This window comes from Poecile atricapillus, chromosome 6, assembly GCF_030490865.1.
Source record: "Poecile atricapillus isolate bPoeAtr1 chromosome 6, bPoeAtr1.hap1, whole genome shotgun sequence".
Lineage (NCBI taxonomy): Eukaryota > Metazoa > Chordata > Aves > Passeriformes > Paridae > Poecile > Poecile atricapillus.
Window position 1 is genome coordinate 34,358,237 of NC_081254.1, and position 16,474 is coordinate 34,374,710.

At 44.8% G+C, this 16,474-nt stretch overlaps 2 protein-coding genes across 6 annotated transcripts; one reads left to right on the forward strand and one right to left on the reverse strand.

Moving 5' to 3' along the window:
* Positions 1-339: 339 nt before the first annotated feature.
* PSTK (phosphoseryl-tRNA kinase) lies at positions 340-4,808 on the forward strand. Its single transcript, XM_058841113.1, has 6 exons — positions 340-840; positions 1,024-1,282; positions 2,011-2,209; positions 2,608-2,683; positions 2,823-2,916; positions 3,585-4,808. The coding sequence occupies exons 1-6, from the start codon at positions 340-342 to the stop codon at positions 3,770-3,772; spliced, it is 1,317 nt and encodes a 438-aa protein (XP_058697096.1). The 3' UTR covers positions 3,773-4,808.
* A 3,224-nt stretch (positions 4,809-8,032) lies between these two features.
* IKZF5 (IKAROS family zinc finger 5) lies at positions 8,033-16,450 on the reverse strand. 5 transcript variants are annotated; one of them, XM_058841115.1, is made up of 6 exons: positions 16,373-16,450; positions 13,901-13,960; positions 12,956-13,047; positions 12,496-12,658; positions 12,034-12,216; positions 8,033-9,285 (listed from the first exon to the last, which is right to left on the reverse strand). In XM_058841115.1, the coding sequence occupies exons 4-6, from the start codon at positions 12,626-12,628 to the stop codon at positions 8,342-8,344; spliced, it is 1,260 nt and encodes a 419-aa protein (XP_058697098.1). In that variant the 5' UTR covers positions 12,629-12,658; positions 12,956-13,047; positions 13,901-13,960; positions 16,373-16,450; the 3' UTR covers positions 8,033-8,341. The 5 variants fall into 5 exon arrangements, with proteins under 5 accessions (XP_058697098.1, XP_058697101.1, XP_058697099.1 ...); XM_058841118.1 differs by having other exon boundaries at positions 13,905-13,960; positions 16,373-16,436; XM_058841116.1 differs by lacking the exon at positions 16,373-16,450 and adding an exon at positions 15,326-16,346 and having other exon boundaries at positions 13,905-13,960.
* Positions 16,451-16,474: the final 24 nt, after the last annotated feature.

A 16,474-nucleotide genomic window follows, 5' to 3' on the forward strand; every position in this document is an offset into this window, starting at 1 on the left:
ATCCAGCCGTCCATGGGGACACACAGGCTGAATTCAGGCAGATCTGCGAGTACAAACTGGGGAAAGAGTGAATCAATTGGAGGATCGCCTCACCGAGAAAACATTTCCAACCCCTCAGGTGGCCACATCACTGAAGAGCTGGACAAAAGAACCCAAAAGAGATTGCCGGCAGAAAGTCTTCCAAAGAAGCATCCTCTTCCTTAATCCCTCAGGATCTCAAATTTTTATTTTTAAATATCGCTATCATTTAGCCCTCGAGTATAATATGGCATTGATTTTATTTATTACAATTTCAAATAAATCCAGGGGCAGCACGCTTGGTTGCATCTTTGTTTTGTGATGACCACGAAAGGCGTCGCTGGGCACGCGGGGATGGCTCAGAGTTTGACGCTCCGGGGGTCACTAAAGAGAATTCTCGAGCTGATTGAGACACCAGAATTGGGTAAAAAATGCCTGAAACCAGAACTGAGTAAAAAACGCCTCAAAGCAGACGCGGGTACAAGGAGCCGCTCCTGCCTGTGTCGCTGCGCCGAGCCCGCCAGGGGGCGCCCCGCGGCTCAAGCCCGGCGCATGCGCACAGCGCCGGCGGGAGCGGCGGGAGCGGCAGCGCTGGCGGCGGAGCAGCAGCGGGGCATCAGCGGCGGCGGCGCCCGGGTGGGGCTGTGCCTGCTGTGCGGGCTGCCCGCCGCCGGCAAGTCCACCCTGGCCCGCGCCCTGAGCCGCCGGCTGCCGCAGCGCCGGGGCTGGGTCTGCGCTCTGCTCGAATACGACGAGCTCATCCCGCCGGAGGCCTTCCGGCCGCGCGCGCCGGGGGCGGGCCCCCCACAGCCGTCCCCATTGGTCAGTGCGGCTGCGCTCATTGGCCGGTCGGGCGCGCCACTTTTACGTCACTGCGTGCGACCGCAGTTGCCGGGCAACGGGACGCGGCCGGGCCGGGTCCCCTCACGGCGGGGCCCGGGGAGGGCGGGAGCGCTCAGCAGCGGCGATGCGGGGCCGTGATCGCTCGCCTTTCTCTCTCCACAGCTGCCCGGCTGGAAGCAGAGCCGCCGCGAGCTGCTGCAGTGCCTGGAGGGATTCCTGCGGGCGCTGCTCACCGGGGCGCCGCTGCCCGGCCCCGCGCAGCCGGGCTGGGAGCGCTTCCTGGGCTGCTGCCGCCGGGAGCGGCTGCTGCCCGCCCCGGAGGGTGACACCGGAGCCGCCTCCCGGCCGCTTCTCCTCCTGCTGGATGACAACTTCTATTACCAGAGCATGCGCTACGAGGTGTACCAGCTGGCCCGCAAATGTAATTATTCCTTCAGCTTCGGCATGAGGGTGTTTGTAGGAAATTCAGTGCACTTCAGCTGCCGTCTTTCAAGTGCTCTCTTGGAGCGTTGGTTATTCTGATGGCTGAGTACCTGTAATAGAGTAGCAATCAATGTAACTTTGTTACTGTCCTATTATAAATTGGTGGGTCATGTAGACCCCTTCCTGGAGCCTTGAAGCACCTTCCAGTACATAAGGAGGCTCTCAGAGAGCTGGAGAGGGACTTTGGACAAGGGCATGGAATGACAGGGCAAGGGAAATGTTTTCCCAGTGCCAGAGGGCAGGGCTGGATGGGATATTGGGAAGGAATTCCTGGCTGTAAGGGTGGGGAGGCCCCTGGATCCCTGCAAGTGTCCAAGGCCAGGTTGGAAATTGAAGTGTCCAAGGCCAGGTTGGACAGGGCTTGGAGCAGCCTGGGACAGGGGGAGGTGTCCCTGCCCATGGCAGAGGCTGGAATGAGATGGGCTTTAAGGTTCCTTCCAACCCAAACCATTCCATGATTCTGTGCTGATCTCAGACATTACTTATGCAGCCTTGAAGATAAAATTATGTTCCCATTATTGTTTCCCATTATTATTGTTTTCATGTCAGGCTCAGAACCAGTGCAGAAGCTCCTCATTCATGTAGAGCCTGTCTCCTGCATGTTGCTCTCAAAAATTGTTACTTGAACTGTTCAAAGATAAAATTTTCTGATTCTGTTCTTTCTAGATTCCCTGGGCTTCTGCCAGTTATTTTTAGAGTGTCCACTGGAATGCTGCCTGCAGAGGAATCGCCTCAGAAGTGATCCTGTGCCTGAGCAGACAATACAATTAATGGCAAGGAAAATAGAAATGCCAGATCTCAGGAAAAATGCCTGGGAGCAGCACAGCCTCATTCTGAGCAGTTCTGATTGCATCTCAGAGGACAAGTACGTTACTGGATTGATCCTAGAGTTTTCCCTAAGTGCTATTTTCAGTGGTAGAAGCTTCTTATTGTATCTACACAATCTATAAAAAATATCCCAGTGGTGATTTTTGGAAGCCAGGCAGTTACACAGAATCCAGGGGGCTCACAGCCACCATCCTCTGCAAAGTTAACCTCAAAACTCACAGCATTCCTACCCTGTCACTGAAAATCAATCTGAACTCTCTGAAATGCTAAAGCTGGAAATAATTTGAGTTGTAACTGTTCTTCATTGCAGATTATTTCACTGATTGCCTAAAAAATTTAACTGAAAACTTTTGTTTTGTTTTCTGTGGCATCATTAGAAAAGAAAAACGTTTATCTGTTTGATTGCCATGGTTTACTCTTTGTTTGTTTTCTTAGTGAGCAGATCATGAACTTGCTGACCACTGCTTTGGAAAATCCAGAGAGGCCAAACGAGGAGGACACGGAGCAAAAGGTAGCACAGCTGGGCTTCAGGGCACAGCTTTGGGTGCTGACTGAGGTGCTGCTAATGGGTTGTTTTCAAATAGCACTTCAAAAGTCAAATAAATTCAAAGTGTTTGCTTGTTTTCTTCCTTCCTGGTGTCCCTGGCCAGGAGGCAGCTCGAGCCATCTGTGCAGCCAGTGCTGTCCATCAGGCTGACCAGGCGTGCAGGAGAATCATCTCTCAGGCAATGCAGGATGCCAAAGGTACCTCTCCTACCTCTCCTAGGTGCTAACTGACAGTGGGAAACAGTCCCTGAAATTCCCTTGGGGTAAACTGTTCAGGAATACTATCCCAGCAACACCTTCACAACTCTGATCAGTGTTATTTGTAAAAGTTTGTTGATTTAAAAACCAGTATAATATTTATTAACTGTATTAAGTACAGCTTTAATAAACCCATTTAGTACAGAGCAGCATTTTAGGGGATTTTAATACTGTTTTGGGACACGTCAATAAGGACAGGGGCTTTGCAGTCTGCACTGCTCCTATGATTTACTCATAACTCAGTGTCCTTAACTGTAGAGCTCAGCTCTGTGCCTGTGTTCAGGCTTCTCTCTGTGACCAGGGACAGGAGGGGACAGCTGGAGCTGTGTCAGAGAGGTTTAGGTTGGATTTCAGGGAAATGTTCTCCCCCAGAGGGGGCTGGCACTGCCCAGGCTCCCCAGGGAATGGGCACAGCCCCGAGGCTGCCGGAGCTCCTGGAGTTTGGATAACACTCCCAGGGACGCCCAGGTGGGATTGTTGGGGTGTCTGGGCAGGGCCAGGAGCTGGACTGGATCCTTGTGGGTCCCTTCCAACTCAGGATATTCTGTGGTTCTGTGATTTTTTTCTGTAAGCGTGAAGTTAAAAGTTCAGCTTCAATTTTCTTTTAGGTAAAAACGTTCTCCCAAGTGAGATGAAGAGCTTGGCAGAGGAACTCAACAAACTGAAAGCAGAATTTTTGGAAGACTTGAGGCAAGGAAAGACTTTGAAAACCCAATATTCTGACCCTGCTACAAGTGTTATTTCTTCATTCCAACATGAGGCAACCAGTCTAGTAAATAAATATATTTTAAAATAATGACATAGAGAATGTTGGGTGTTTAGGAGTCCAAAGTATTTCAAATGCAGTATTCTGAGCACTGCTGCTGAGAGATCTGAGGTACATCTCCCTTCTCTGGAGCTCCTATGCCTCTTCTCCCCAGGATATGGAAGAGAAACAGTTTAATCAAGTCTAACCAAGCTGTTTTGGGCTGTGGAGATAAAGCCAAGAGTGAACCCTCCTGAGATTTAAATTTCACAGAATCAGAGAGTTAACTCAGGACAAGCACTTGGGAAATCACCAGCTCCACCTATGGAAGGATATGCAATTAAGAATTGACATGAGACCTAATTAGAAAGTGTTATTTTATTCATATCTTACAAAAGCAAAGCTTCACAACATGAACTACACGAGATGGAGTTATTTCAGAATTAACCTTGTCATCTCAAAAACGTTCACTAACATTAAAATTTATTTTACAACTCTTAACAGGTTTCATTTTTGCATAAAGTCTGCTCTTTACAGTGAAATAGATATTATTAACAAAGTAGGTACTTAGAAGAACATACACAATGATTGCTCAATGAAAAATGCTTTAGCAGGAGAGAGATTTCCTGCAGCAGAACACCCATTTGCTCTAGATTTTCAAAGATGCTTAAAATTAGTAGAAAACTTGCCAGTGAAGACTTCTAAATTACATTCCCTTTGTCAAAAAGAAACAAAAATAAACCCCCAAAACATTCTGGAACAAAACAAACAGTAACAGATTATTTAGTTGGAAAACACTGCTGGAAAGTGTCTCCCAGTACTGAGTTTTATATTAAAATGCCAATCAACATTTTATGTCTAAATCCTCTTCATCTAAAAATGTGTCTGTGAAAAAACAACTATTTTTTCTATTGCCTCCCTCACAGTTTAACTGAGATAATAAAGATGTTCAAATATTCAAATATCCATTGGAATATTCAGTCTCAAAACAGTAAATGTGTATTAAGAGTCCTATAAATAGTGCATGTTAGAAATGTCCACAAAGCTATAAAATAAGCTATGACAATAAAAACAAAACCCCCACAAAGTTCATGTTTTGCAACTACAGAACTTAACAGAACCAAGCTATGGAAAAATTCCATCTCCTTCCCAAACTTCCATTAATAACAGTTAAAATGCTAATCACCTATTACCTTAGAATATAAGGATTTGGGTTAAAAAAAACCAAACCAAACAAACAAAAACAAAGAAAAACAAACCAAGTAATTGCAGTGTAGCACATGGAGGATTCAATACGAAAAGCTCTTTTAACTAAGGGCTCAATCCCAGAATCCTGGACAAGTCTCCCTCACTGACTCTGGGTAAGGCCTGCTTGTGCAAGGGATCATACTTAGAAAGAATTTGCCAGTACCAACTCTGGTCTTTCAATTATAGTCAATACTATGTATAAATTATGAAAAATAGGAAAATACACCTTCCAAAGCTCCTCAGTTGATAGAAGGGGACAGTGATGTCAGGGCATTGTTTGGCACTACTGAGCACACGGTGTGATCAGGGAACAATCCTAGTCCTGGGAAGGACACAGGGATCCACCCCAGGGATCTGCTGCAGAGCCAAGGGATGAGCACCAAAGCTGCTGCTGCCCAAGAACAACCTCTGCACTGAGGAGTTTGCCCAAACAAATAGGAAAAAGAGATTTTTCATTCATCAACTGTTCACAGATATCCCAATTAATCTTTCCCTTAGTTCCTCAAGAACAGAACCAATGGTATCCAGGCAGCAGCAGGAAAATCCTTCCAAACAACAATTTGCAAGGCTTGGGGATAGATTTTTTCATACTGAGTTCTGTTATTAAGAACATATATTCCCCCACAACAGGATCCCCTCCTGAACAAGGGCCCCTTTTCCATGAGATCTCACAGGCTTCCTCTTTCTCCCAACTCCTCCATTAGTGACCTATCCTTAGTTTTGCTCACGGCCATGGTGGTTCAGGAGTCATTTCTCTAAATCATGAGACAAAGAAAAGCCTGTAACAATGTTAACCCCCCAAGAAGCCCCAGTGGGTCAGAAACCACATCTGTGCACGTGGAAATTACTCTCCCTATGATACCAAGAAGGAAAAAACCACAAACCAAGCAGAACTTGGCTGCTGTGATCCCTCAGTACTGTAAGGTGTTCCCTGGAACGCACCAGTCCACAGCTGTCCTTGGAAATGCCAGAGCTTAGGAATAGGAGATGGCATCATCTATCAAAAAGGCAAGGAAAACCACTTCCATAAATTTCTAATTGTAAAGTCTTCAAGAGGAATGTCTCTTATTCTAACATTATATTTGAGCCAAATTTAAATTGTAGAATTGTTCAATGTGCGATCCAAAGAGAGCTGCAGCTCCTGCCCTCTTTGATTGGAAAAAAATTTGATTCCAAAACCTGTCCAGGAGCAGTAACTTCTAACTCGATTCCAGTTCAATCAGCTTCTACTCCTTAAAATAAAGGATGTTTACACACAGACTTGCAGTTTTACTTATAAATCTAAAATGTATAAAGCAAGAATGAAATATTTTGGAATTATAGAGTGTCATGATGTGAAACAGAAACATTCTGTCTTACAAATCCAGCAAAATTAATTCTGAACCAGGCCTGAAAACTAAACAATTTTTAAGAGTGGCAGTGTTATTGTTCATCTTCACTACACTGAAACCACTTCAGTGGCAGATTTTCAACCTCATTACTACAAGTCTGCACAGCCAAGAACCCTGTCCCTCATGCACAGAAATTCAACAGTAGGTCAGTCAGGTAGACAGAAACATGTCTGGTATCCAAATTTCTATTTAATTAAAGTCAAAATTACTTCCACAGCTAAAATTCTTACACAGGTGGTTTTCCTCCATTGAGCTCATCCTGATCACTGTTTTTCCATTGGTTTCAGGAAGTTTTAGCTCCCATAACAATATGAATTTGAATAAACCAAACATTTGCTATTCAGAGTCCAACCTCTGACTTGTGGAACATTAATCAAATATCCTTGCTTTTAACAAAGCATGGTATGTTAATAGGAAAAGGAGAATATATAAGGGAAGCTTTAATTTGTCTTAAGTAGGACAAACCAAGGTAAAAGTGCATGTCTAAATATGGGAAAAGTAACAGTTCTTCCTTTATTTTTAATGTCTCAAATTCGTATCTAGCACATAAAGTTATTATTAATTTTAATTAGATGTTTTATTCAGGTTTATGTTAAAGTGCCTGTCCTTTAGCCTGAGGGCTTCTAAAGATGAGTGTACACTATGAAACAAAATAAACAACTTCAGTTACCATTTGCATCTACAATTCCTAAAAACAACTTCAGTATAGTCAGCCAGTTTTCCTTTGCATCCTGCCTGGAGCCCAGAAAAAGCCAGAGGTACCAATAAACTGGATTATACAACTCTCAAAAACACAGGCAACCTCGCAGCTGAAGCCTGGCCCAACATAAAACTGAACAAAGGAGTTTTAATTTGTAAACTTCTTGTTTGTTTCTATCAGAACTTCTATCAGCAGGACAGAAGTCGAATTGTGCAAATTTTAAATATCTGTACAGCTCGGTTTAAGGCAGATAGAAATCTCACAGAATATAAATTAGTTCTACAGGCTCTACATTGTCTCTAAAAATTGCCTCCTCTGAAAAACAATGTAAAATTTTGTAGAGTTTAGGTAAAATAAGGTATCTTACTTTTTTGTTTCTATAATTCATGAATGACAGGCTTTTAGCTTTTTTTTCCCTACCTTAGTTTTATTCACAATAACCTGTTATCTTCTAGTTTTGTGCTAATAGTTAAATTGTAAGTCCTAGCATCAAGAGTTTAAACTATACTAAACAAAAACCTATTATTAACCTTCATCAGATTAAAGCAACTTTTACATCAAATTGAATTTGTATGTGAAAATTGCTTCTGTTTGTTTGAGTAGATAGGTTTTTAAAGATTTCTCCAGTCACAGAATGATTTGGGTTGGAAAGGATCTTAAAGGAGGGACACCTTCCACTGTCCCAGGTGCTCCAGCCCCAACGTCCAGCCTGGCCTTGGGCACTTCCAGGGATCCAGGGGCAGCCCCAGCTGCTCTGGGCACCTGTGCCAGGCCCTGCCCACCCTCACAGGGAACGATTCCTGCCCAATGTCCTATCTAACCTTGCCCTCTGTCACTATGAAGCCATTCCTCCTTGTCCTATCTCTACACAATGTGTCATTGCATTGAGCTTTCGTATTTTATGGATAATATATCCTGTCTTGCCAACTAAACGATCTGGGAATGACATCCTATGGATCAGGACACACGCTCTGCTTCTCCACTTGCAGAATGTTTATTGGGATTAAGTGCAAGCAACTTAAATTTAGCAACCACAGCATGTAAATGCATTCCAACCCTTACAGCACTCTTGGCTTTTTTTGAAAGGCTACATATAAAACAGCAACTGAATCAGATACAAAACTTCCCTGGCAAGTTTTACAAGAACACAGAAATCAATTTGCCTCCTTTGTCGAACCGATTAATGTGAAGATTCCTTATGGGAATGTGCAAGCTTTCCATCAGCAAGTATGAAAAATAGACTGTAATATGTTAAAAAACTAAACGAACGCGTGTTCTCAGTCAATGTTGATTATGTTGGCCTCTTGCGAAGTGGCAAGCGAAGTCGTACTTGTTTTTACACTTACACCCACAAATGTTACACTGGAAAGGATTTTCAAATCCGTGGCATCCCATGTGGATGGTGTAAAGGATATTGTCCGCAAAGTACATGTCACAGTGTGGGCAGTGGTGCAGCAGCTGAGGGTCCTGCACCGGCAGGGCTGGAGCCGGGGTACTCGGCTGGCTGTTGCTGATACTGGGCGTGCTGGTGTGGGCACTGCGGTCACTGCTGGGCCCCGCCACGGGACTGTAGTTCCTTTGATTGTGTGTGGGCCGGGAATCAGGGCTGGTCGGAGAGGAATTCTGAGGAATATTTGCTGATACAGCTGAAACTACTGCAGGTGCAGCAGGCTGCTGTATCATGAAAGGCTTTTCGTCTTGACAGGAAACAACGTCAGGAGAGCCTGGAGTTTGGTTTTCGGGTGGCAAGCTGGACAACTGTCCTGCTAACGTGGAGAGCTGGTTTAAAGGATTATCCACCATGAGGTCCTGTGGATCCCTTGGCAAGCCACCGCTCTGAGTCGTTTTTGTCATGCTCTCGTACGCCTCAGTCTGGATATTGGGGATTTCATGGGTGAAATCATTAAGGTAGTCTGGTTTCTGTACCACCATGGAAGGAGGACTCAGATTAATTAATGCTCTTCTGCTGTACCCCAAATTGCTGGTCTTCTTCTGCAGAACCCCCCACATCTTCTTGCTGCTCAGGGAAGACCTCGTCCCCTTGATGGGCACCATCTTGTGCTTGCGGCGGCGGTGGTGGGACAGGTTGCTGCGGTCGCTGCAGCGGAAGGAGCACAGCTCACACTTGTAGGGCTTCTCCCCGGTGTGGGACCGCATGTGAGCCTCCAGGTGACGCTCGTAGGCCGAGGCAAAGGGACACAGGTGGCACCTGTGCGGCTTCTCCCCTGGAAAATCAGAACAGATTAGCCCACAGCACCTCGGGGCGCCTGGAAAAGGCTTCGTGTGGAGCACAGAGCGGCTCTTTGTGAGCTGCTCGTCAAACTTCAGCCAGCCTCGAGCTCAGCTGCGTATCCTGGGAGAGTGGAGAACACTGGGACAGCTCTGCCTCACCCAAGGGACCATCAGCACACAGAAAAATCCTGAGTGGAATCAGCACAATGCACAACCTGCCTGGGAACTGCAGCAACAATGCCAAGGACTGAATGCAGTGATGTTTGTGCGGTGCCCTGAACTGGATCACACCTCCCCCTCATCCAAGCAGTGCACAGGGGAACACGGGAATGTCTGTACCACCAAAATGTTCCTGTTCCTCATGATAACTCTGTTTAAACACTGAGGGAGGGGATCCTTCTGGGACCTTCCAAACATCCCCACTCCCAAACATCCTGGAACTGCCACCTGAATAACCCACGCACACAGGCAGCCACTCAAGAACTGAGCTTTGAAAAAGGATCCTGTGGCTGAAGAGTTCTAAAGGAAAACAAAAGCCAGGTATTCCCTGGAGGGATGTGTGCTCTTCCAGATGGGGAACGGGCTGATGATCAGGGAGACCATCACCTCCTTTGCACATGTAGAACTTTGCTCTTCTATTAAATGAAATTTATAGATACTCACATTAACTTCTTTAAAAATACTCAGAAAACTTTGTGACATAAAAACAGGCCAACACATTTGTAACACAGCACTTCAGGACTTCTGATTTTCTGTGGAAAGACTGATCTTCCAGGAGTTACAGACCCAGGTCTGCAATGTCAGAAGTGCCTAAAGGATCTGATGTGTGCTCAGGTGCTGAAATGGAAGATCATCTTAGCCTTCCTATCTAGAGTGTCAGCTCAATTTCTAATCCCTGTCATGTGACTGATGAACATTCCACAGTTTAGAATCACAGTCTGGGATACCAAGTAGATTTCTTTTATTCCTCCTACATCACTGGCTCTCCAAGAGGAAAGAAATCAATTTTTGTGCTACCTCTAAGTACCTTCTTTGCACCAAGTAAAACCATGATTTCTCCATGAGCATCTCCCTGTACTCATATATATACACAAGGATGGGTAAAGATCTGGAGACTTGGTAAAATGGTATGAGAAGACTGATAAATTCCCTGCATCCACAGAGAACTTGTCAATGTGATCTCATTCTAAACTCATTACACAGAGATAAAAGTTTTGCATCACAGGTAGCACAACACAGCTGGTGAGCTGTGTTACTGACTGTCAGACTCAGCATGAAATCAATCCTGCAGTAGACTACACATAATGATAATGATAATGATAATGATAATGATAATGATAATAATAATAATAATAATAATAATAATAATAATAATAATAATAGTGTTTGGATGCTCATGCCTGGGTCACAATTCCTTTGGCAGATGTCCAGGATGCTGTACCTGTTCATTTACACTGCTCTGAGGCTATGAGTCAGCTGCCACTGCCCTATTTCAATGCTGACTCATCCCAGCCTTCACAGCACTAACAGTCCATCTCCTGGCCCTCTGCCAGCCTTCCAAGCAAAACAACACTCAGGCCTTGGATCTTCTTTTCTTGAATGAAAAAACAAACCAAACCAGGAAAACTAAACCAAAATAACTCTTTTCTTGTTATGGAAGACACAAGAGAAGAATTTATCAGGTCTTTAGAACCTGAACCTCAGAACTCTCTGATTTCTGGCTGGTTGCCATTTCCTACCCCATTATGCCCTGTTGAAACAAACCAACACTGCAGGGCCAGTGCAAGGAGCGCCACCTTCCCCAAAATCCACCCAAGGAGCTTCTGTGTAGAAGGAATGGCTCCCAGCAAGGTGAGAATCTGACTAACTGTACCTGAGGAGAGCTACAATTACATCCCAGTTACAACAGGTGAGTCCCAAAACACCACCTACCCAAAACCACTGGAAGAGACGCTTGGAAGTTTTGGGACAGTCCAGACTGAAAAACCTGTAAAAACTTTCATTCTTTGCAGGACACAATTTTTTTCTGCTGTGCTTGACACCCTGAAGTCTTCTGTATTGGTGTGATACACTTGACAGACTTCACAAGCACCTATTTTTTTTTGTTTTCTCTCATTTGCCATGAAGTTGGAACTTTCAGAACAGTTTAGGATATACTAACCTTTATGAGAGTTTTGCTTTACAGGTTTATATATCCAACAGTGGCAAATGTTCCTTAACAAGCCACAGCTGACAATTTTTCTGTTTACTACTGCTAACAGTCACTTACTTGACAGTATGTCCTCACATTTCAGTATTCTACCAGTAACTTTATTCTTATTACTATGCTTTCTACTTCCACATCTAGAATGTTGTGCAGAACAAGAATATTTTCACAGCTAAATGACAGAGGAAGGAAAGGCCCTATAAACCTCTGTGTAAAAACATGTACATTTGTCACTTTTCTCATCAGCATAGAAAAACTAAAAGATATTTTTAGAACCCTTGAATTTACATTGAAGCTTAATGCTAACCTTTACTCCCATACACTTACTTATAATAATAAATGTCAGTAGGAATTTGCACGGTTTAAATAGGTACATGGCACACCTTTACAAAAACAGGCTATAAAATCCCACCAATATCCAGTTATTGTTAAGAACTCTCACACTGCTTGAGATTGCCAACTCCTGACATGCAAATCCCAAGACTGAGTAAACAGCCCAAGGCCTCCCAGCCAGGCAGAGCAGAACATCCCATACCTGTGTGAATCCTGATGTGCTCTATGAGCCGTGCTGTTCCTTTGCTGGCGTAGTTGCAGTATCGACACTTTAACTTTCCATCAAAAGTCCTTTCAAACCCATCCACCAACATTCCTGAGTTTTCATCCAGTGAAACTTCGACAGAAGGATGATCCAGACCATTCTGATCACCTTCTGTCCCAGCTGTGAACAATGCAACACAGATTTTAATGAACAATCTGTGGGACACCATCTGTCACACTGTGAGCAATTGCCAAACAGCTTTTGCTTCTCTCTGCCCTTGGTCTTTAAATATAGAGAATTATAAAAACATACCCTGATTAAAACAAAGGTACATACACATCCTTTGTGACCTGAAAAAGACTAGCAGTAATGCTTCCAAACAGCTGCACCATTATCTGGACTGTGAACACTGAAGTCACTCTCAAAATAATCAAATTAATGGCATTGGAATCAGCTCACCTCCCTGGAGAGTCTCTAGTTCCTTGTCACCAGTAACTGATCCAGAAATCATATTGACATGGTGAGTCTGCTGGGTCAGATATTCCTGAAAATCTTTCACAAAATCCAATGGTTCTGCCTTCTTTTCCCCCATATTGAATTTTTCATTTAAAACCTCTAGTGCCTAGAAGGGAAAATGTTTTCAGAAAACAAGCGTCATTTAATTTGGCTGCATTAATTAAAACAAATTCAAGTTTTCATTTTGATTTTTCTAAGTGAAGAATTTTATCACACAGCATGAGTCAAAGGCTGGTTTTTGGTTTTTTAACTCATTAAAGATCACCAAATACAATTTATGAGGAAATCGCTTACAGCAACAGGTAAATATCATAATAATAAAACAGTATTTAAAAATTTACAATAGAAAAATTCATAATAATAAAAATCAGCCTGCCTTAAAAAAAAAAAAAAAGGATAATACCTGAATTTTAGTTCCCTGCTAAGTAGCAAACATGCTCCAAAATGTACCCCAACACATCAGATAAAAAGCAGAGCACAGCTTCTCCACTTTCCCTAGAAGGAATAAAAAGGAAACATGAGTTCATTACTCTTCCCAACCCTCATGAGTTTTAAGAAAGAACCTGAAAAATATTTGTGTTTGAAAGACAGGGCTCTAACACTCTGCTGCTCTAAATTCTATTAAAACAATCACACTTCCAGTAAAAGTTTTTCTTTTCTGACTGCATCCTCTGCTTCCTGGATGTCACATGAAGGGCACTTCTGACTCACTGACCGTTTCCCAATAAACATCTGGCTCCAAAAAACCCCAGATTTGGGTCAGTCAATTATGGGAACTGCAATGTTGGGAAACAAATGAATGTTGGTGATTAGCAAAGCTAGAAAGAAGCCTTAGACTGTTTCACAGTGGGAAGTTCTCCCAAAATTTTACTTTCCTATCCTGAGTAAAAGTCTTAATCCCATCCATTACTTTGCACTGAAATGATTAAAATATTCCTCAGAAAATAGTGGTCAGGCTTGTTTTGGAGAGTATAAATAACAAATCTCTATAAAGTCTCAATTCACAATGAATTTGGGAAGACAGAGCTTGGGATACATTTGACAGGAGACAAGTCTGTCACGTTATTTCTGCAGATTATAATCAGAAATAATCTACAATGCTACCATTTCAATAAGAATATTCTTTATTTTTAATAGGTACTTAGGTGACCTGCAGAAACTCAATTTCTGAGTTACAGACCATATTTAAATATCTTCTTCTGCATATCCAAAGCTACTTACAGATGTTTGTTCATTTTTGGCATCCAGATGAGGATGTTCTTTCATAGTTTACCTGAGTGTGCTCAACTCCCAGCATTAATTAGCACCATGCAGTTAGTTTGGAACACATCTTTATGTATCTACCTACCTACCCTCTTCCAGCCTCCTGTAGGCTTAAGTTAATTTGTGTTCCATTTGTTGGTGTCTCCTGCAATAAAACAACGACATCAAGATATGAATTATAATATTAAAGATATCTCTAATATTGAAGATATGAAGAGAAAAACAGGGCAATGTAACACAGAGTCCCGACCACACTAACTTTCCATGAATTATAATAAGGAATAACAATTTGAAATTAAACCATTTGAAACAACATCAAAGGTTCGTGTTATCAGGGAATCTGTGTGTGCCTTTGGGTAAGGCACTAAAACTTATTTCATAGAATGACAGATCAGTTTGGATTGGAAGGGACCTTAAATCCCATCCAGTGCCACCCCCTGCCTTGGGCAGGGACATCTTCCCCTGTCCCAGGCTGCTCCAAGCCCCGTCCAACCTGGCCTTGGGCACTGCCAGGGATCCAGGGGCAGCCACAGCTGCTCTGGGCACCTGTGCCAGGGCCTCCTCACCCTCACAGGGAGGAATTCCTTCTCAATGTCCCATCTAACCCTGCTCTCTGAGTTTAAAGCCAATTCCTCTTGTCCTGTCACACCAGGCTCTTGTAAATAGTCTCTCTCCCTCTCCTTCTTTTGTGTCCTTTCATGTACTGAAAGGCCACAATTAGGTCACCTCAAAGCCTTCCCTGCTCCACGCTGAACAATCCCAATTCTCTCAGCCTTACTTGATTGCACTGATTTCTTTTAAAAAGCATTTAATTTTGAAAGAAAATTACATAAAATTTCATAAACAGGTTAGGGATCAACTGCATAAAACTTCCTTTCTCTACCTCATTCATTTATCATGAAAACACTCATCCTTTTCTTTACACCAGTGTAGGGATGTCACCACAATTTAAACATGACCCAAAGCTCCCATTTGTGCGCTCAAACACTTCTGTGATTTTATGTGGTATTTTTTAGAGCTATACAGCCAGCAGCGCTCCTTCTCAGGGGAGAACAACGCACATCTGATCCTTGCTGTGTCACTCCTGCAAACCAGAAAATGCAATTCTAATTATCAGAAACTGAGCAGCCCAGCTCGTGTTTCACACACCAGGGATGGGCTGATCACACCGGGTGTTACCCGAGCTCTGCTGACACAACCACACCTTCTCCTGCTTCACACAACCAGGAGCAGAAGACTGGTTACTCGTTTTCTACCCAGGCACAACCGCTGGACTGAACAGTGGTCACAGCACTGAGGTGAGCTAAGTTTGCTGTCAAAGAATGTGCCAGGATGAAATATTCTGCCTAAATAATGTTGCTAAAGAAAGTAGTTCATAGAGTACACCCAGCAGTTTCACACACACACAGTCAGAACTAATCCTGCAGTAATTATAAGAGAATAAAATATCCATGAGGACATGTATGCAGTAAGAGAACAAAATAACTGTGAGCATTTGTATGCATCCCACCTTCTTTTAAGGAATCCATGGGGGAAAAAAGGGGGATGTTCTCTGCTCAATCTTTTCTGTAGCAAATAAATTAAAGCAGGAAGGATTCCAAGCTCCATCCAAGCCCTTCTCGGTCCTCCTGAAGGAGGTTTGACGGTGGGAAGAGGGAGTGAAGCACAGCGTCGGTGGCCACCCATAACCTGTCATGAGCCCCAAACACCCCCGGTGGATCCCACACCTCCTTCCCCGGCCCACGGCAGAGTGGGAAGCGACACGGCCACGGGAAACCTCCGAGCAACCCGCGGGTCCCGTTCTGGGCTCCTCAGGACAAGAGACACGGAGCTTCTGGAGAGCAGCCAGTGAAGGGCAGCAAAGATGCTGAAAGGACTGGCGCATCTCGGTGCCCAGGAAAGGCTGAGGGAGCTGTTCAGCCTCGAGAGGAGCCTCAGCTGAGAGGGGCCCTGGGTGTCCCTGGGCGCCGGGAGGGGCAGAGCAGGGTCCGGGCTCTGCTGCGGGGCCCAGCAACGGGCAGGGCACCAGAGCAACGGGCAGGGACTGTTGCACAAGTTCCACCTGAACATGAGCAAGAACTTCTTTACAGTGCGGGTGACAGCGTTGGAACAGACTGCCCAGAGAAGGAGTCTCCCTCACTGGAGATACCCCAGAACCTGTGCCATGCATTCTGAGGCGGCTCTGCCTGAGCAGGGAGGTGGGACCGGATTGATTCCTTCCAACCTCACCCACTCTGTGATTCTATGATTACAGTGATCCTGCGACTTCAGTAATTCCGTGACTTCTGTGATTCTGTAATTTCTGTGTTTCCTCTGATTTCTGGGTCCCCTGGCTTCACATCCAGGGAGCAGCCTCGGTGCTGCGCCGCTGCCCCGGCCCCGCTGCCGGCGGGGCGGCGCGGCCCTCCCCAAGCGCTGCCCCGCGCCCCCGCCGCCCGGCTCCGTCACGGCATATGGAAGCCCCAGAAGGAGAGGGAAGGAGCGAAAGGGAGAGGGAAACAGACGGAAGGGTAGAAGAGAAAAGGGAAGGGGGAAGAGGAGGACAGGCAGCACTCACCGCCGCCGCCCCGCGCCGCTCCCGCCTCCCGCCGCCGCCATGTTTGTTGTGCCCCCCCCCGGCCCAGCCCGGCCCGGCCCCGCCCACCGCAGTCTCGCGAGA